Source organism: Ornithodoros turicata, chromosome 2 (assembly GCF_037126465.1).
Source record: "Ornithodoros turicata isolate Travis chromosome 2, ASM3712646v1, whole genome shotgun sequence".
In the NCBI taxonomy this organism is placed as follows: domain Eukaryota; kingdom Metazoa; phylum Arthropoda; class Arachnida; order Ixodida; family Argasidae; genus Ornithodoros; species Ornithodoros turicata.
The window spans coordinates 78290553-78311410 of NC_088202.1; the positions used below are offsets into that span (position 1 = coordinate 78290553).

Consider the following 20858-nt stretch of genomic DNA (forward strand, 5'->3'; position numbering starts at 1 on the left):
CAATACAACATTTCGAGCACTTCGTTGTGTTCTTGTAGTTAAAAAAAAGGAGTGCACGCACGCACGTGTACACACACAGGGAGACAGACAGGTATACGATGAGTTGGGACTGATGCCGGCCAGCAGGCTAGACCCAGTGCCAGTCAGCCTGTTCAGAAAGAGCTGGCGCCACCGCGCGGCTAACTGACGAAATGGAGTGTTTGTAAATAAACCACTACCCGAGAAACGTCATCATGACGTTGGTAGACACGCCGAAACCAAAACGGATCGGAAGGTGTGAGCTGGGTTCCACGAATGGGCAATTGTTCGCTGCCTCCTATTGAAAGAAAAGTAGGACCGAAGGTCGCGTCCTTTTCAGGGACCATCGTAAACCCCTCAAGACCGTGGCTTTCGGGGTCGACCTTGTTCGCCACTAGATTTGAACGTAGTTCAACTCTACCAAACTCGTGGCGCTGTGGAACATTATGACGTCATTTCTTTACAAACAGGTAGAGGTCTAACTAAAACCATGTGCTTGCTGTCTCCGTTTGCCATAAACAGTTCATTGGACAAGTGTATTGGCATCGAATTGGAAGGTAAAACAAGAGTGAGTGTTCACTTCAAGCTTTAGCAGCCTTTGATCTCGGTTCAAAGTTAACCAGCATTGGTGAAACCGGGCATTGACCGTGTAAATCAATGTCGGGTGCTTAATGTACGACGAACGAGCCAATGAAAAATGTAGCCGTGCCCCGAAATTCTACATCCCTGTGGCGCTGTATAGAACACATACGATATCCATGCATTAGTCATTTTTAGAAGCATGATGTTATAGCTGTTTAAAATTCATTTTCTGAATCCGATCACGCATCCATCATTGAGGGAGGCCTGAGGGAAAATAAACTAGCACTAGTTTATTTTTCCCTCAGGCCATCAGCAACACCACAATAAAATGGCATTCCCGACTATCAACTGTTTGCCTCTCAAATTTTCTCATTCGGCCTACGTTACCCATTGCAATAGTACAGGTCCCGACAGAAGTGCGCGGGTAGCGACGGAGCGCGGTAGTTTCGGTATGGCTTGAATGTGCTGGAAAGGTGCTTTGAATTGGTGTCGACGCCGGCGCACTTTTTTACCCCTCTGAACGAGTGAACAAGCCCGCTTCCGCTTGCCGCTAGGGTGACGCACCGAGAAGAAAATACAGCGCTTGTGTGTTCCGTAAACTTTTGTCGGGGCCTATACCATAGAATGTTTGGTATCATATCTCGAAATCTGTTTGATTGATTATTCGATGTACTAGCATGCCATGTCGTGTGGTAACTGAACGTCCATGCGGCGCAGTCAGCGGACGACAGCCCGGATACTGACTTTTCTTCTTCTTTTATTCTTATTATATTTTTATGGCTGAATTTAACATCGGAGCAAAACGTTGCATCGTAAAGACGTCGCTAAGCTTAGCAGCCAGAAGGATACAAAATCATGCTCGATCACTGAAAAGGAAAGGATCCTATGAAATCCGGGGATTGATTTGTTCTCAATCCGGGCAGCGCATGATCTCTTCCTCCATTAACCTCCCCGTATCATCCGAACATAATTCAGCCAATTAGTTCCTTCGAGGGAGACGGTGACGTCAAAGCGCTGCTATTTTAAACTTTCCTCCTAGGGAATTCCGGGTGCACGCGGTACGTACTCCACTCTTCTTTAAAGTGAACGGGGCCATAACAAGAAAGGGTGGCGACGTCCATATAATGCTTCGGGATTGCTTCGACGGAAGTTCTGATTTTTTTTAATTTTATTTGGATGGCAAGCATGACGTGCGCGCCATGCTAAACCTATTTCGGTTACGTAAAAGCCCACATACGGTTCCTCGGCATATTTAAAGGTGGTGTCCGGACGAAAAGCGACCTGAATAGTGGGTGCCTGAAAACGTGTAACTGCAATATTTCGTTTTGAAGCAGTCGGAAACATTAGCAAATTAATTTAATCGGATTTTGCGCCCGCTGCGCGCTCCCGGCTGAAAGACAACTGTGTGCGGACCGACGTCACTGGAGACGGTGATGAAGGCAGGCTGTCCGTCACAAAATGCGGTCTTCCGACTTGCAATCTGCTGCTGAACAGTCGCTCGTTCAGCGACGCGATGCGACCGATGCGTTCATGCTTTCGTAGGTATCGGATTGGCGACGCCGTCAGCTGAGTGATTGGGAATCTCGCTGGCAATGGCCAATTACGTCACCGGAGGAGGAGAAGCAGGGAAGTGCCGTTTCAACCGGAAGCTGGCAGTCGGTTTCGAATTCGGTGTTTTTGATGTTTCATGAAAAAAAAAAAAAAAACAGGAACGAACTTTGCGAAACTTTTTTTGTGTTTTCTTCTTGGAATGCATGTCCAAGTGGATGTCACATTCACTTCAGAATTCCAGATTCCTCGCGGACATTAAATAAAGATGATGATGATCGTAAGAAAAGAAAGGTGGAGATGTATGCCCCCACTTAGCGGAGGGACCAGCTACTTGAGTGATCAATTGAGAGTGCATATGTCTCAGTAAAATCCTAAAACGAAATCTCTACGACCTTACGAAGTATTGTGAATGAACGCCGACGTGTGAAGTCCGCCGACTTACGGCAGGTCTGTCTCGCAACACTTTCACGGCGCAAACAACTCAGGGAAAAGAGGTGCTGACGCCAGGAATCGAACCTGGGTCTTCTGATTTCCGGTCAGATATGCTAACCGCTTACTTGTCTGTGTCGTCCCTAATTGTTGGCCTGCCTCGGCCAAATTTCGTTGTTTACTTTCACGGCGTCAAAAAGTCTGCTATCGATTATTTGTGCGCCGCGTCTGTCTACTCGCATGAAACCGATCGCACTCTGTCAGAATATGCGTTGTCTTCTACATATACACATATTCGCACACGCCACAGACCGGTGGTGGTGCTGATGAAAGGGCTCGCCGTTGTCTGCCTCACATAGGTGGGCAACGTCACGACTGATGCCCTTGGGGAATATGCGTCCTGGGCCGACTTCTAGGGGAACTGTGCCCACATATGTCTGAAAGCGTCTGAGGAAAACCCAGGAAAAGCCCCAGACAGCACAGCCGGCACCGGGATAGCCACAGACTGAGCACAGTAGTTGCAGCTCAAATCTTATCAAGAAACACATTGCCGAATGGGACCTCCATGACGATAACCGATGAAGTTGGGCCTCTCGACAGCCCTATCCGGAGTGAAACCAGAGTATATGCTGGCGGCAGGGATGGGCATAAATACATTTTTTGAGTATTTAAATATAAATACAACATACTTTGTTGAAAGAGGTATTTAAATACTTGGTATAAATACTTTTCAAGTTGAGTATTTAAATACAAAATATAAATACAGTATTCAAATGCCATAACTACTATACCATAAACACTGTGAGGAATATGTCAACTGGAATTAGATAAATAATGATCATAACAGCAAATCAGCAAGAAACAATAACATTTATTTGTTAGATCACGGCGATTTTAATATTAGAAGCTTCTCGAAGGCTGCATCTTCAAGGTATCTTCTGTTAGGCACGTAGAATCGGATTCGCAAAGCGATTCGGAGAACACACCTCCACAAGTGCCGATGAAGAAAGGCTCGTATTAAATTTGGCGAAGATGCTTCGTACTACAAGGTAGTCGGGTTGTCCCGACCGTTGTTTGCAAAAACAGTGAAAAACGCCATCTAAAATCGTTTGTGGCATGTGCGTGTTTGCGAAAACACTGCATGACCGCGCGGCTCTCCAAACATTGCTTTGCCCATCTTACAGAAAGGTAAAATGCAGGGAAACTTATGCGTATCTTGCGTATTTATAAGTATTTATAAAGTATTTACAATAATAAATACTCAAAATTAGTATTTAAATATAATTATAACTCCATTTTTCGGGTCTGTATTTCAATATAAATACATGTATTTATATTTTAAATACTATTTTAATTAAAATGTATTTAAATACTGCCCATCCCTGGCTGGCGGATCCTGCATGTGATGTTCTCATCCGTACAGAATTCGGTCTCCTCTTGTTTTTTGTTTTCGCTTTTCTTTTTTTTTTTTTTTTTTCAAAAGTGACGATTTCGGCGCAGCCTCGCATGACAATTTGCTTGTTGTAAGGCCTTGCCGCGTCTTCCAAAGCATACACTTTGCATCCGCACTTGTGACACCCGTCACTTGCGTGGATATGCACTGCTGAGCAGGGAGCGCTTCTCCTTCAGCTGCACTCTACCCCTCCCCCCCCCCCCCCACACACAAATGCCGATATGCCCGAGCAGCTGGTACCCTTTTGCACTGGCTGCGCTGCACTCGTCGATAATGTCCTGTGCAATATGCGCAGGGCCACCTGCGTCTTGAGCTGCACTAAGTGCCTTAAAGGAGCAGTGAGGTGGCCTCCCACCTTTCTTTTTTGCAGCGACATGTTCGGCAACAAATCAAATGGCTTCTTGCAAAAGAACGAGGAGCAAGGCCTTTGTTCTGCACACCTTTCCAAAGTCCTTGGGGGGGGGGGGGGTACCGTTGTGTAGACGAGCGGTCTGCCTGCCTAGGCTGGCGGCTGACTGGAGGACCGTTAAATTATTTGCTGGTAAGCAGCTAGCATGTGTTCCTATAGCCGTCCTTGGGGTCGACGACCTTCAAAAAGTTCAGAAGAGCTCTGGACAGGCTTCCGACGATGGAGGTTGCAACGAGGATGGACAATCTCCTCGAGTTCAGGTGTGCGAGTGGGCTGCACAGCTCGCTGCAGCCTGCGTCTTGCACCCGATGTGGCTGGGCAGCCCATAATAACGTGCCCCTTCGTTTTTGTTTCCCCACAGTGTGGGCATCCAGTGCTCGGGGTACGGCCCCGCTTGAAGACGTGGGCGTGTGTAGGCACTGCGGGAATGGAAGCGAAGGAGGAGGGAAGCCTCGGTCCTGGAGAAACCACCAGTTGCACAGAGTGGTGGTGCAGATCCATCTGTCGTGTGCTTGTCGGGGTGTAGCATCCACACATACCCCGTAATTGGTTTCGAGCAGCAGAAATTGCTTGGGGGAGCTTTGACTTAAGGTCTGGTTCTCGCAGCTGTTTTAGCCAGAGCGTCAGCGTGGTCATTGCCTCCTATGGCCTTGTGGGAAGGTATCCACTGTAGCGGTACCATAGTGCACTGGGATTCGAGCCGTGCTATGTGCAGCAGGGCCTTTCGTGCGAAGCAACATCTTTCTAGTCGTATTTGATACGAGAAATAGCGCCCCGTGAGTCCGTGATGATGACAATGTCGATTTCTGCAGCCTTCAGCGCTTCTATTATTGCCAGCAATTCCACGTCTGTCGATGTTAGCTCCCCGAGTAGACTTTCTGCCCAGTTGAACCTGAGCGAGGGAATGCAGTATGCGGTGGCATTTATTCCTGCGTGTTTGTCTAAACTGGCATCTGTGTAAATGTGCGTGGCTTGATTATGGTTGCCGTGGAGGCACTCCGTAGCGAGGCGTTGGACGACCGTGTCAGAAAGCTGGACTTTCTTCTTGGCACCAGCTAAGCACAGTTCGCCGCGGATTTCATTGTAGATCCAGGGAGGTTCCTTGCGAAGCATTGGAGGGGGTGTGGGCACCACCTCTGTGAAGGTGCGGATGGTGGCCGCAAAGCGGTAGTGTGTGCGGCTCTGCACTCTGGCGATAAGGGATTTGCCGATGGTCTTGTGGAGGCGTGTGAGCTGCTTGAGGAGCTAAGTGACCAGCGGTTGAAGGCGGAAGGCTGGGGCCTCCGCGTACACAGCCTTGTTTCGTACAAAGATTGGGATGTGGAGCTGTTCCAAGCGTTGTAGTGCGGAGGCGTTCGGGGCGTGCGAGTGGGAGTTCATAGAGTATCTTGGCGACGGTTGTGGCCTGGTGAATATGGCTAGGACTATGCGTTATGGGATCCTCCACTCTTATCTCAACCTTCGAAGAGCGGGTGCAAGTGAAGAAGGGAAGCAGGAGTGTTCTTCCGGACGTGGACAATCCCCCTGGCTGATACTATCGTGTGATTCGTGACGTATACCGGCGCAGCGGAAGTGGGCACGTTTTTTTATTACCGTGTATCTGTCGAGAAATAGAACGTGAAATTCATAACATATAGGCGCGTAGCTTACATTCCAAGTGGATCGGACGTATTGAGCCTTTAGTCATTTGCGACAGAAGTTTGGACTCTTCGTATCTCCCGTTTTGAATGCTTGCAATTATACATTAGAGCCATGTCGTGCCTGTGCTGCACTAACTGTTTCTTTCTTTTTCCTTCCTTTTTTGTTTATTTTGAGTTTATTGTGTTTTTTTTTTTGAATACCAAGCCGGCATTAGCCTGGCTGACATTTCCATTTTTCTTTCTTTTCATTCTATTCAACTTATCCCCCCACCCTTCTGGGCATCAATTTGTAGATATCTGTTTCCACGGGTCAGGTGTTCCCTGATTAACCGAATCCCTGCTTCATTTTTCGCCAACACGAGCTCTGCTATCGGCACTATAAATAATTGCACTCCATTCAGTTTAAGGTTCGCGCGCAGAAAGACGTATGCGCCGCGACGTCAGGACGGGCAAATGTGGGTACTGCAGTCACGCGTGAGGAGGAGTGGGAGAGGTCACTGACATGTCACTGTAAAGTCTCGCCAGCCGATCAGAAGATTCTCCGGATGCTCCGTAAGGTGCGGGTCCGTTGCCGACTCTGCGTCAAAAAAAACGAATAACTACGAAAATATGTCGATTTGGAGCGAAAGCGCTCGCAGGAGAGTTGTTTGGAGTCAAATACTCGTACCAGACATATTTATTTCAACGATGTCAGAGAGCGAACTTTCCCTTTAACTTATCTGTTAGGTATCTACGACCGCTCAAGCATGTCGAGACAAGACAGCTCATACCGTCTGTACCCTTCCTCTCTTACACGTGTCCCCTCTCACTTCCCCATCTTCACATACGAGACAGGCGACACCTAATGTTGATACTAGGAAGGGAAAATGGCTGAGGCAAGCAGAAACAAAACAGACAGCGAGAGTCTCAAACTTTTTCGTAAAACGGATTCATTTCATTGATTTTGGGGCGCTTGGAGCCGCCATGTGTTTGTGTTTACTTTAGGCAGCGCTCATCTCAGCACTTTGTTTCCTTGCAGCTCTATTGAACCATATTTGGCTTCAACTGAGGGAGCGACCAAGTATTACACTTCAGCAGGATATATTCGTTCGTATACCACACATCTGAGTCGTATACATAAATAAAGTACCAAAAAGACGTTACAAGGCCAAGTCCACCTTAAACATAAACGGCCTCCCATATATATATATATATATATATATATATATATATATATATATATATAAATAGTGACAACCTCAGGGGACATGAAGAGTGCACCACATGTATCGACTGCATTAGGAAGTCGATCTTTATGAACAGTTAGGTGCATATGAAACCGCGATACACAGAACAAACAGCGATGCGTGGTATGGCAAAGCGACCACGTGTCCGTTATTGGTTGGTTGGTATAAAGAAGAAAAATATGGAGATGTTGGCCCAACTCTGCATTGGGCCGACTACTCCGGTACGCTTATGGTAGCGAGGTCTGGCTACCAAAGAGCCTAAAAGGATGTTTGTTCGGATTCACGTGGCCATTGCACCTGCTCAGCAGTTCACGTTCTGCATTGACAGTGAGTTGACTTTCACAAATTCAGCGGAAAATGTCCCCGCAAAATATATTATATATACAGGGTGTCCCAGAAAACGTGTCATTGAATTATAAAAAAAAACTACGCCACCTAGAATCATGCGGTCAACAGCATTTGTTCTTATTAGGTTTTTGCCACCTCCTAATGTGAATGTCATGTACTCCAAACTTAATTATGTAAATATTTGCGAAGTGAACTAGGAAATTTGCCAAGTTAAGGTCACTTTTTTTACCCCACCAATATGAAGAACGTGCCGAATTCACTCAAATTCATGATAATTCACAGTGGAGCATGACGTTCGGCTATTTTTGCCGATGGGATAGCTCCTGAATATCCCTGTCAATTATCATTAATTTCACTAAATTAGACACGCTCTTCACATTGGTGGGGTAAAAAAGTCACCTTTACTAGGCAAATTTCCGACTTAAGCTCGCAAAAATTTACATAATTAAACTTACGTTACACGACATTCACATGAGGAGGTGGCAAAAACCCAGTAAGAACAGATGCCATTGACCGCATGACTCTAGGTGGTGTAGTTTTTTAAATATAATTCAATGACACGTTTTCTGGGACACCCTGTATATATGCTTGAGCATAATATATCTAACTTTGTCATGTAGTCCACTGTCCTCCCACAAAAATGTACGCCATTTAGTTCTTTTGGTCATTATAAATTTAATAGACCCAGCGGCGGAATTTTGGGACCGTTTGTGCAGCGGTACATGCAAAAGATTCACGCGGGTCTGCGGTCGGCCCGAGAGATGCTTTTTGTGGGAGGCTAACAGTCGCGGTTTGGCAAAATCAGTCAGAGCGTGCAACGTCGACGTAAAGCGTGACGTTACATATTCATTATACTAAGAACGAACAACAACAAAAAGTAGTTTTGTATAATCCGCACGCCTTTGCCATTTATGATACGATGGGCCTTTACAGCATCCGAGTGCGGGAGTGCTGTTTTAAGCCTGTAGAAGCAATGTTTTCGCTCGCGATTATCGGAACACTCTATATTTTCTCCTTACGTCAATATTTGAGTCGTTTGCGTCGACAGACCCGTTAAATAAAGCGTTATCGAACAAAAATGTGTGCGCGCTAAACAGCCTGCGTGTTCGTAATGCAGTTGGCATATATATGAGGCGCTGAATTGCGGGCGTCACTTCCCAGCATGAGTCACTTTGAATTGATTGCGCCGCTTCCAAGAGTGTGATTACATATTCAGAGCTTTATGTGGTACAAGGACAAGTCGTGATGGAAGTCATTATGGAAACGTTCAACAGTATTGCGCAATATTTGGACGTCTCGTTAGTCTTCAGCTGTGCTCGAGCTTGGCAGGTGTTGATATTATGTTCAAATTGTTTATTGTTAAATTGAATACATTAAATGCAATTATTTGGAATACGGAGTGGTAGCCTCTTCGTGAAATATTTTCTAAAGAAGCTAAATTTGGTACATTTGGTGGTACTCTTTCTAGGTTAAGAAATTTGGGGTTATCTCGGAGTCAATAGTTCGACAAGCCATTGAGCTAACGAATATCACAAGGAAACAAGCAATCCAGGATGACACAATCGGACTTCGATCGTTGTTACGAAGGGGCTCATCTCATTCCCCACATCACTACCATGCAGCAATGGGGTAGAGTATCGCCTCTGGCGATGAAACTCCCCATTCTTCATCATAAAATAAAGTTGTAGTTGTTGACAATCCAGGATTATACTCAGTTCACAGCTCGAATTCGCAGTATCATGTTTTGTTATTATAAGTTAAATTACTCTTCCTTCGTTGCTAAAGCAACACGAATGGTTACGTGCGTGATTTAGCAGCAAGAGATCATTAATGGAACGTTTACGCTTGATATTGCATCTCCTTTTCTTTTCTTTTTCGTTTCCCTTTCGCAACAAAATTTTCTGGCCTACTTGTAACTGTTGTTACTGGCGTACCATGTTTTCGATGGCCATTTTTTGGCTATGGTTGTCTTTTTACAAGTGAGTCGACTACGAATAAAAGAAAGACAATCTTTTTTTTTTTCTTCTTCTTCTAACCATGAGTCCCGGCTACGCATTAAGTAATTACGGCTGAGCTGCTCGCTTTACTGACTGGTGGATCTGTTGGAAACATGTTTCGCTGGTGGCTCCTAGGTGTCGTATTTGAACCATGCAGAGTAGCAGGTCCTAACTTATTGTGACCAACCCCCCTGCATAATCTCTTTTACACGTACGGTGCTGGTGGTGCTGGCGAAAGGGCTCGCCGTTGTCGGCCTCACAGAAATGGGCAACGTCACAACAGGCGCCCTCGGGGAATGTGCGTCCTGGGCCGACTTCTGAGGTAACTGTGCCGATATATGCCTGAGGGCGTTTGAGGAAAACCCAGGAAAAACCCCAGACAGCACAGCCGGCACCTGGTTTTGAACCCGGGTACCTTCGAATCTCGACGTGACATGGCCAGCACGCTAACCACTGAGCCACGCGAGCTGGTCTCTTTCTTTTACACGCAGTGGTTTATCCAGAGTCCCAAGCATGGAGGGGTGTTGGAAAAAAATTGGGGTGGGGGGTCATTATTATAGTTACGTCATTACAGCTTAACGTATCATTACCAACATGTGTCTAAAGCTGAAATCGCAAGGGCACCCCCCTGTAGGGTTTACACAGGTGAAAAAGTTAGGGGGTGTCACTGAACATTTGGTTGTGTGTTAGGGGGTGTAGAGGGGGTCTGGATAACTCACTGTTTACACGTACCCTAACCTCCAGGCCGCGTGCACCACCAATTCTGTGCGGCGAAGGTGCGGGACCGTGTCTCGTTGCATGTGGGTTATTGTGTAAGATATGATTCAAGTGAATCGAGCATGGTAGGTGAGACATACACAGCAGGCGAACGCCACTGTCAACCACGAAATGTAGAATCAACGTTGAAATACCATCGTAGAATCTGCGATAGCATGCAACGTATCAAAATAATTTTATAATGCTATTTCTACGTTGACGTTTGCTTGTTCTACGTTGATATAACATTCATCAAATGTTGTGAATTATTGTTTATTCTACGTTGTCTATTGTTACCTCTTCCTAGTATGTTAAGGTTCCTCCTCTGCTGGCGCAAAAGCGCAGGCATCATGAAATGTAAATGTGTCCAAATACAATACTACAAGTGTGTAATAATGAATATTAAAGAAGACAATGAGGGGCATGTCCTTTATGTGCATGTTTATTACAATCTTAAACCAATTAGTCAAACGTGTACAAAAATATAATCACTGATAATGGCCATAATAATAATAATGCGTTGCTACGTCTCTTCAGGACGGCCATCCCTGAAAGATAACCAATAACATACTTCACTCCATCTATTGGGGTAGCAGCTCAAACAATGCCATAAATAGGCGTAGGGAACGGCAACAAGTGCAACAACACTGCAACAAGTGTGAACAAATACCTGACACTGAATATAGATGGTAAGATGCGGAAGCAGCTTAATCGCTGACAGACCCAAGAGACGCCTTCTGGTTTGTGCCTTGCTCTTCGTCGTTGTGGAGACACCAGGTACTTTACACATGCGTGAGGCCGTATACATGGGTGTGGTGTGCATGCTGTAAAACAGTCATGTTTTATCAATCTAGAGTCACATCGCATCCATGTCACAAAAACACACGCCGTTCAAGCTTTCGGGCAACTAGCTGTTACTGAAGCTATATGTTAGTAAACAACACTCTTAAAAATGAACTTCACCGCATAGCACGCTCCTAGCCAACCATTATTTCGAATATCATTATCTGCTATCTGCCCTGATTTGTTGAGAACGGGAAAGTTTTTTTTTCCCCGACATATCAGGAATATAGCGAAATCATTCGAGATTATGGTTGGCTAGGAGCGTGCTATGCGGTGAAGCTAAGTTCTTAGAGTGAATGAAAATAGCGCAACCAGCTCACTCTACAGGAAGATTTGCGGTTATACACAAGACAAGGAACTTTGGAGCGCAGTCAGATTTGACAAGGTATCCGCTTTCCGGATGTAGTTCGTTACCGGGACCACTCGTTTTTTTGTTTTTTTTTAAAGAGCGCTTTACCGTTAAACAAAGGAAACTCAAGAACAAAATACAGCAAAAATTGAATTCTGAAGTCCTATCAAACATGTATAAAGAAATTTTTATCGCTAATTTCTTCAAGACGATCCGCCATGTTTAATCTGGTGGCAGAAACACCGGAACTGTCATTCTGGAAGCGCGACAGCGCCCTCTTTAGTACATTGTTCCGAAATATCACATGACATGCAAAAATAGCACAGACGACGCAGACGCAACTTCAAACTCGAGTCGACATGACGAACATAACGAACATGATGCTTGGGATTTTGCTCCAAACATAAGAGAGCTCCCTGGAGTGGCTCCACACACACGGACTTGTGCCGAGGACGAGGAAATGCCGTTTCTGCGACAGTGTTCTCACTACACTATAAAGGTAACGGAAAACAAAATTGGCAGGTTCAGGTGCCGCAAAAATCATGGGGATAATGGACCTTTCCAACAATCAGCGTCAGCGAACACCTGGCTTGAAGGCACTCATCTGTCAGCGAAACAGGTGGTCGCATTAACTTACGCGTTCAGTAGAGACTGCCACTATGACTTGGCTATCATCGAGTCTTCGTTTGAGAAGCAAACATCCAGGGGAACTGCTGATTGGTATAATTATTGCAGGGAGGTATGCGAGAAAAAAAAAGTATTATTTCTAAGTATTCGAGCATGGGCAAAATTTGGAGGGATGTCGATGTTGTAGAAGTCGAGAAGTCCAACATTGGGAAGCAAAAATACAATAAGGAGAGGGCTGTAGAAGGGACTTGGGTGATTGGTATGATTGATACCCAGACAGATCAGCTACGATTGGAAGTTTACAGGGATAACAAGTGCGACGCGATAACTGTACTATCGCAGACTAAAAACAACGTAGAAGACGTGATCATCACTGATTGCTGGAAAGGATACATGGGGCTTGATCAGAACGGATTCGAGCATTTAACTGTGAACCATAGCTTAAAGTATGTTGATCCGGGAACAGGGGCCAACACAAACCAACTTGAATTCCAGTGGAGGTCCCTGAGACAAGAATGGGCAAGGCGGAGTGTCAAAACAGAGAGCACGAGGAGCTATTTGTTAGTCTCTCTGGCGCCGAGATTGCAGGGGCCACAACCAGGACCCATTAGACAAAACTGTAAATGACATTAAGGACACATATCCAGTTTTGGACTAAACCAGCTTAGACATGACCTTGAGAATCTGCCCATTTCATTTTCCGATACCAATAGCATCAATGCATGCATCAATAGCACACCATAAACCATCAGGTGCCACACTGACAATATTTTTCTTTTGCAGTCTTAAAAAACCATTGACGAAGCCTGTAGGCAAGGATATACAGATGCACATCCTATATGAACTCACTCACACTGACTCATATTCTACATGAACTGGCTGACCCTCCAGCATGTGAAATGTGTAAAAATTCAACCTGACCGAACCTTGGTGTGTCCCGACGTGCGCACATTCTGCATAAACTGAATCACCATCCAGCATGTGAAATACGTAAAAACCTAACCTGACCCAGCCTTGGTCAGCCTCTATATCGCATATTCTACGCATTCTACAGTCCATGCTCTATATATCAACCTGCATTCACATCACGCACCATGGTAATTCGCCTTCGACACTACGGCGCAAGTCCTGTGTGTGAGTCCTGTTTTCCAATGTGTGAGTTTTCTTATTTATTTTTCAAATACTAAATGAATAAAATATATCGCATATCATCTACCAATTTAGAATATGTTTCCTCATATCGCTTCATTGAGTTGCAGACGATATCATGTTTGACCTCACAGGTGGCTCACAGTGCCTCACCCTTTCGCAAGATGGCGGCCTCCATGCCTGTTAGGCTTAGGAAGACCGTCGCTACTGTAGCAGAAGTGCGGGATAGGGTGTAGCATAAATTGACACAGAAAACGTTCTGTGCCACCAAATTTCACAACTCTTACATTTTTCTATTCGGAAAACGATACTCTCTCACTTAATGTAATATCTGCGTTTCAAACGCTTCACAAATTCTAAAAAGTCAGTGGTCCCGGTAACGAACTACACCCAGCTTTCCTTTATATCAAAGACAACTCTGGCTGAGCCAAGCTTATCTACTATAGCAGGCTGCTCATAGTTCATAGAATAGGCCACCGTTGCTTTCATCACCCCCAGTGCAAGATATAACAAGAACCTATCAAATAGTACCTGGATCAAAGAGAGTGGAGAAATATACCGGCATTTTGCAATGTGCGACATCTGAAATAACTGTGCTACGTACCGTTTGAACGTACGCCAAAGGATACACACGCACGGTCCCACAGCTTGCATGAATTCGTCAGTGATACGCACCAGACTCTGCAGGTCCAGAAAACGATACCCGTTTATTTCGGATACTAAGCTGTCATTGCTCCAGACCACCACCACATGTGATTGTTGAAAAAAATCATACACACTGAATCTTACGTGAGGCAAATGGAAGAACCTAAACTAACCTCAACTCCAAAGCTGGAGAACAAAGGAACGCTACATCTCACACATTCGCTGTTATGCTCAACGTAGTTGTTCACCGTATTGGCCAGCCAGAGATTCCAGTACAAGACACGCATGATACTGAAGTTCTAAAGGCCCTTCCATGTCACAAACTGTCATATCCTACCGAACCGCGACGACGACGCGCCTCGCCACATGGCAGCCTCGCCCATACTTGATGAAACGGCGGTTGGAGAATGTCGATGGTTATGAGGCAGACAGACTTCGTTACGCTTCGGCTCGTGCTTGTTGGGAAATTCATTTCTTGTTATATCCGTCAACCTACGTGACCGGTCATTATAATTTCTGTGGAAAATGTAAAATGTTTTTTTTTAATCTTTGTTTATTGACTATCGCGCGATACGTCATAAGTCGTTTACAAATATGGCTAAAAAAGGCATGGCTATGAGGGCATAAAATAAATATTATTATTAATGGAGGCATGCGTGAGATAAATACCTCACCAAACAGGTCTTACTTGACATGAAAACGGCACATTAGAAAATACAGTGCGAACAAATTGGGTGGCGTGTTGACTGAAGACGCAACGACTTTTCCATTCGTCATAAAGGTTTCTTTCATAAAGGTTGACAATATGTGAAGGTACAACGTAGAATCAACGCGAATATTTGCTGCGTATATCTACAGTTGTGTGGCTCGTGGAAAATCCACCTTTTTCTTTGCGTTCACAATCCACCATTGACCAGGTATAGTTGAAACAGCGTTGATTCAGCGCTATCATTCTACATACCACATTGTTCAACGTTAGTCAACATTAGACAACGTAGATTCCACGTCATACCAACAGTCGGTGTGTAATGGGATCGAGTGGGTACAAAGCATAAAGCTGCTGACAACCACGTGCTCAGTTTAGGCGACAAGCCCAGTGTAGCGGGAACTGAGTCCTGGTACTGGACGTTTCCCATATGTTCATCTACGAGGGGTGTTCAAGTGAAACCGGGACTTTGTCTCCTGAGTGTACAAATAGCCCGCGCTACTTCTTTTTCGTCATTTTCGCACGCGACAGACCTCCGTGTCCACCACGTGGTGGTCCAAAGTTTGTGCAAAACAGAAGACACGTGCTGGACAAGATGGCCGACAACGAGGTGAGCGCACACATGGAACAGCGAATTGTCATGAAGTTTCTCGTGAATTAAGGCGTAAAGTGATCTGAAATTTACAGAAGACTTCAGGCTCAGTATGGCCACGATACACTTAGCCGCAGCAAAGCATTTGAGTGGTGCAAACGTTTCCGAGACGGCCGTACATCAGTGCAGGACGATCCCGGCCGGGGCGGCACAGAGCCCAGTGTCAGAGTTCCTGAGAACATCCAACCTGTGGAGCGTCTCATCCTTAAGGACCGACGGATAACATGTTTCGAACTGGATCGAAAGACGGACCTTTCTGTGGGAATGTTGAACACTATCATTCATGAACACCTCCAGTTTCGGAAAGTTAGTGCCCATTGGGTCCCCCTTGGCTCTCCGTGTTTGACCGGCAGAGAAGACTGGAAATCTCCTAAGGTACCGTTTCGACACTGAAGGACAGCCGTTCCTTGATCGGATCATCACGTGCGATGAAACGTGGGTGCACCATTTCACTCCTGGGTTTAAGCGCGCACCAAAGGATCACCAAAGGAGTCCTCCTCCTACAGCACAATGCACGCTCGCATACCGCGCATCTCACGACACGCACCTTACAGGAACTTGGCTGGGAGTTGCAGCCACATCCCCCTTACTGTCCAGACCTCGCCCCCAGCGATTTCCATCTCTTCAAGCCACTCAAGGCGTTCCTTGGGGGCCGCCACTACAGCTGCGACGACGAGGTCAAGAATGCGGTCCGATCATGGCTGCTGCGCGTCGGTAAGGGTTTCTACGCTGCTGGCATCCAAGCCCTCGTGAAACGCTGGGACAAGTGCATTAGTGCAGCTGAAGATTACGTCGAAAAATAAAACTAATTTATCGCCTGTAAGTTCATTTTACTTTTGCGAAATATGAAACGTCCTGGTTTGACTTGAACACCCCTCGTAGTAAAAGAAAGTCGAGTCCCGAGGATCGCAATAAATCAGTATCACAACGTCTTTAGCATCTGAAACAAGGGAGTGGTTGCAAAGAACTTCATAAATGATTGAAGACCTTCACATCGTTTCAGAAGGTCACGCCGGTGTTGCTTTACTGCAGAGCGCCGAAATCTGCTCTCCATTTATCGCCGCTGCCTGTGTCCGAATCTGGAGATTGCTCAAGACCCTTCAGTTGTAACGGGGCTCAACAGACACGTGTCGAAGCATGCCTTCCCATATCTCATAGGGCTCAACATTGATAGCTGACCGATTGGCACTGATCCCGCAGCTGCTGTTGTGCATCTTACCGAACATCTTACAAACTGATTGGGTTCACTGCCTTTCGAGAGAGAATGCCGAATGTGCAAGGTGTGACGTGCGAGGTGTTATAGCAAGACATCAGAACGACTATCCATTTTCACCACGCTGTGCAAAGCGAAGCGTACGCCAAAGTACTCTCCAGACTTAATGAAACCGTGACGGCAGTGCTTCGAAAGTTTCGGCAGCGAAAGTTGCTTCGGCAGTTTGTGTAACAGGAACTTCGAGGAACGCTCCTTGGAGCATGTATTTTTTTTACCGCGTGATGTGAACTTCCTACCTTCAGTAGCCTTTAGCAAAATATTTAGTTAGCTAGAGGGTGCGTAGCGGTGGCTATCTCTCCCAGCTACTGTGACATCATATCATCTGAGCACTTTTATTGGCTGCCGAGAAAGGCGCGGGAGCAAAAAGCGACTTGTCGACTGCTCTGCTTCAGAGGCGGGACAGGCGCCGCCGCATACAATAACAAAAAGGAAGGGAGAAAAAATGTGTTAGCATTAAGACTTGAAAACCTTTTGGGAACTCCACTTGGGAGCACGTCGATATTCCCAGTTGCGAAATCCCCAATCGTGAAGTTCACGTTCTGGAAACAATGAAAATGAAGGATAATGCTCGGTTGCTTAGCAATATAATACGCCGTGTTTAAAGTGTCACTACGGACTGAATCTCGTGTCTTCAGAATCCTACCAAAGTAATGTTACTGAAATCTTCTTGTCTGACTTCACATTCCTGCAAAATATTTTGGCTCTACGTGACGCGAAAGCTAGAGAAAATTAATTTTTATTTGTGAGAGCTGTGACGTCATGTTAGGTTCCGAAGGAGCGCCCGGCTCTCATCTTGCAACGTTGTTACCCTTCGCGTCTTCCGGGGGGCTCACTTTTTACACTCCGTTAGCGGAGCCCTACGCGACATATCATCCTACCGCTCGGGCCTTGGAGAAAACACAAAGGATATCTCCCATTTTCCCCTCTTTCGCTTAGCGACGACGTCGGAGACGATCTCCTGAGCTGCGCTTCCATTCGTCTGCCTGCCTGATGTCATCATGGTGTTACTATCGCTGGTGCTTCCCTAGCAGCAGAGGGAGTGCGAATCTTTAAAACTCGTTTATTTAATATGTAGGGTGTTTTCGGAAGAGAAACTTGACCAACTTGGCTGTGAAGCGGTGACGAACATTACCGTATCGGTCTCATTCACACGTTTCCGGATGAGGTGAGCCTCGAAATAAAGTTACTGAAATCCCCATTGCAAAATAAACTACTGTAATCCGTTCTCTGTACTGTTACCTGACTATAAAATACACAGTCGCGCGCGGGAACTTTCAACTTTCACACCTTAGACTAACCTGGACATAGAAATGCGAACGCTGAACTTGTACTAACCTAATAATGAACTAACCAACATGCTGCTGTGTCGTGGCCGCCCTGCTAAGCCTGTAACCGCTGCTAAAATGTGGCTTTCATTCGCTAAACGACTTGGACATGCAGACATCGAAAACCCGTGAATGTGAGTGGTTAAATAGTGATGTCGTGTTTTTAAGCAGAGTCCGAGCTCGACGACTTTGCTCGATTTTAAATCGAGCATTCACATTAATTTTCCTGGTTTTGAGAACGTGAATTTCGAGATTAGGGATTTCGCAACCGGGAATATCGAGGTCCTCCCTTCCGGATGCGATTGTCCCGTTAATGCAGACATCTTCACGCCATACAGCCATCTTTACAGTAAACAGCTCCAATGGTGTCTGCTACGAATTCCCATTTTTTTTTGCATTTCATTCGCTGGTACAGCTTCGGTCAACCTTAATAACACTGGGAAAAATGTCTCGTTCCCGAGCGCGATTACAGCAACCCTTGGAAATCGTAATTCAATAAAATTATTCGGTTAGTTTAACGCAAGGATTTTGTTCACTTAACATTCCCCCAGTGCGCCAAGAATGGCCGTTATTGCGCTGGGAAATGGGACAGATTTTTTCCAGTGTTATTATTTATGGTTGGCCGGAGCTGTACAAGGAAAAGTCTTCACAACCGCGGCCGTCTCTTCCAACGTTGCTATAGGTTCAAACTAAGCCAACGTGTACTCCGTTTGTGCGCTGCATGAGCAGACAACAGGAAGCGCCATCAGCGAGCGAGCAGGGTTAGCCTCCAATGTTAGTTTTTGCTGCGTCTAGTGGCCGCTCTGGATGTCTCATACTCCCGATTTGAGTGCTCCAAAAGAGGGGCGCCTACTTAACGCGTCCATTGAAAGTGATCGAAAGCGCTCTCGCGCACCAGGACTGCTCGTTGCGCTTGTACTTATTCCGCGACATGTAATCCATGCAAGCTTGGACTACTGCTGATTTTTCTTCTTCGAGCCCTTCTAAGCTCCTTTAAAACGCGTCACAGGGTTCTGTTCAGCCGCGTTTTGCACCGTACCGCGGCCGTTGAGGAGACAAAACGCCTACGTTTTTTCTCTCTCTCTCTCTCTCTTTCCTAGTTTTTACCTCTTGTGATGAAAATGCTCGTACATATCTAACCGTGACATCTCTACGCGCCCACAGAGAAACTGTAGACAATTTCAACTTCCTTCTGATACCACGTCGGCCCTGACTCGTTACGGGAACGGATGCGACACATCGAACCCGGATACCTATAACGATGACGACGTGTGGCTTTCGATGAGAATTTCTTCTGCGGAACCGTGAAGGGTATGTCCGTCTGGTTAGTCTCTCATCGTGAGAACACGGAGAGGTTTCTGCATGCGGTCAGATAATCTCGCGGGGTTTTATTCATTCATCATCTGGTTCTCATTGTCTCTTCCGTTGTCCGATATACATAATGGACACAATGGGAATTACGGGCGAACGAACTGTGTATACACAATGTATACCGTCAAAGCAATGTGGACATGCCTTGTTTGAGAAATGCTTAGTGTTGGTGTTAATGTCCGTAGCTGCTATACCGTTAGGCTTCCGAAAATCTCGAGTAATTTGGATTGAGAACTTCTTGAAACTTCCGCATGCGCAGTGCTTTTGTTTGAGGTGGTAGCAATGATAATCAAGCGGAATAATTCGTACCTATTTCTTCCGATATGCTGTAAGAAAAAATACTCAACAAGAACTAGCTATGCAGTCACTCATGTGCGCTAAAAAATGCGGAAAAGTAGGCTTGCAATAATATACGACCTGTAATATACGACATGTAATAACGACCAAAAGAAACAATACATCGATTATAAACGTGTTCGGCGTCTGATCCTGAGGTTATGGGTTTGAACCTTGTCAGAGATGCCAGTAAATTCGTGGCACTGTGTGAATTACTGAGACGCGTTGTCTTTCGAAAATACGTTGAATACAGCACGATATGTGTTGAAATCTGAGCTCACGTTAAAGGAGCAATGAGGTGACACATAACGTGGCTCGATACCCTGTCTCATTCGTCAAGCTGTCCATCAGGAGAAACCATGCAAAATATATTCGCTGTGTGGTGTATTATAACTGCGCAATCAAATTTACAACAACAACAAAAAAAAGAAAAGAAAAAAAAGTCTGAGGTTGCAGCCGCGGACGGCCCACACGATCCTCGCATGACGTAGGGAAGTCCCTGTGTCTTTTTTTATTTGCTTCTTTCTTCTCGGCTCACGCGCCGCTTATACCTGCTAGAGTTATGCCACTCTACGTCTCGACTCACGTGTCCGGGGACCACGTTACGTCACGACGTTCCTTCATTCTCCGATACGCTGTTTTCACGAGTGGAGGATTTTTGAAAGGTGCGCGGAACAGAGTCCTCGCGCGCGCTCTGTAGCTCACGTGCGCTCGTCGTTCATTCGCAAGAGCCCATTTCACGCGTTGTAGAACACGCGGCAGCGAAAAAAAAAAAGAAAAGAGAAAGCTGGGGAACACCTCAGTGCTCCTTTAAGAAGACCTCAGGCGAAGAAAAGTTACCTGCGGACCGAACACCGTCGCGTCGTTCATGATCCTAATCCCCCCCCCCCCCCCGATATAAGACGTTCATTCATTAAGTGCACAACTCTGAAGATCATGCTAATGAGACCGTGCAGCGCGGTGCTCACTAAATCCTGTCTGAAAACGCCGTGGTTCAAAACCATGCGTTGAGAATGCGAAGAGAAGATCAGTATGACAGTATACGTCGAACCAGCGTTCTTTTTTTTTTCTTTGCACTGTTGAGCTGAACGCAGCAGAAAAAATAGCCTGTTCTAACTGACTTGTTATTACTGGAATGGTGAGAAAAGCTGGTGGCAATGTGGCCCTCTTTAT

General features: G+C 45.8%; 2 protein-coding genes across 10 annotated transcripts in view; one reads left to right on the forward strand and one right to left on the reverse strand.

The window, feature by feature from the left end:
• LOC135385591 (uncharacterized) overlaps positions 1-20858 on the forward strand; it is a 139646-nt gene that overhangs the window by 61420 nt on the left and 57368 nt on the right. The window lies entirely within an intron of this gene.
• On the reverse strand, positions 10850-14344 carry LOC135385592 (uncharacterized). The gene is made up of 4 exons (XM_064615011.1): positions 14196-14344; positions 13982-14058; positions 11080-11233; positions 10850-10957 (listed from the first exon to the last, which is right to left on the reverse strand). Exons 1-4 carry the CDS (start codon positions 14307-14309, stop codon positions 10943-10945), a joined length of 360 nt encoding a protein of 119 aa, XP_064471081.1. The 5' UTR covers positions 14310-14344; the 3' UTR covers positions 10850-10942.

Excerpts from the sequence above, each read along its gene's own strand:
- LOC135385592 (XM_064615011.1), bottom strand. The coding sequence starts at position 14,309 with ATGCGTGTCTTGTACTGGAATCTCTGGCTGGCCAATACGGTGAACAAC. Across the intron at positions 14,059-14,195 it reads TCTCCAGCTTTGGAGTTGAG|AGTCTGGTGCGTATCACTGA; the intron begins GTTAGTTTAGGT and ends CTGGACCTGCAG. Across the intron at positions 11,234-13,981 it reads CTTTGGCGTACGTTCAAACG|CATGCACACCACACCCATGT; the intron begins GTACGTAGCACA and ends ACTGTTTTACAG.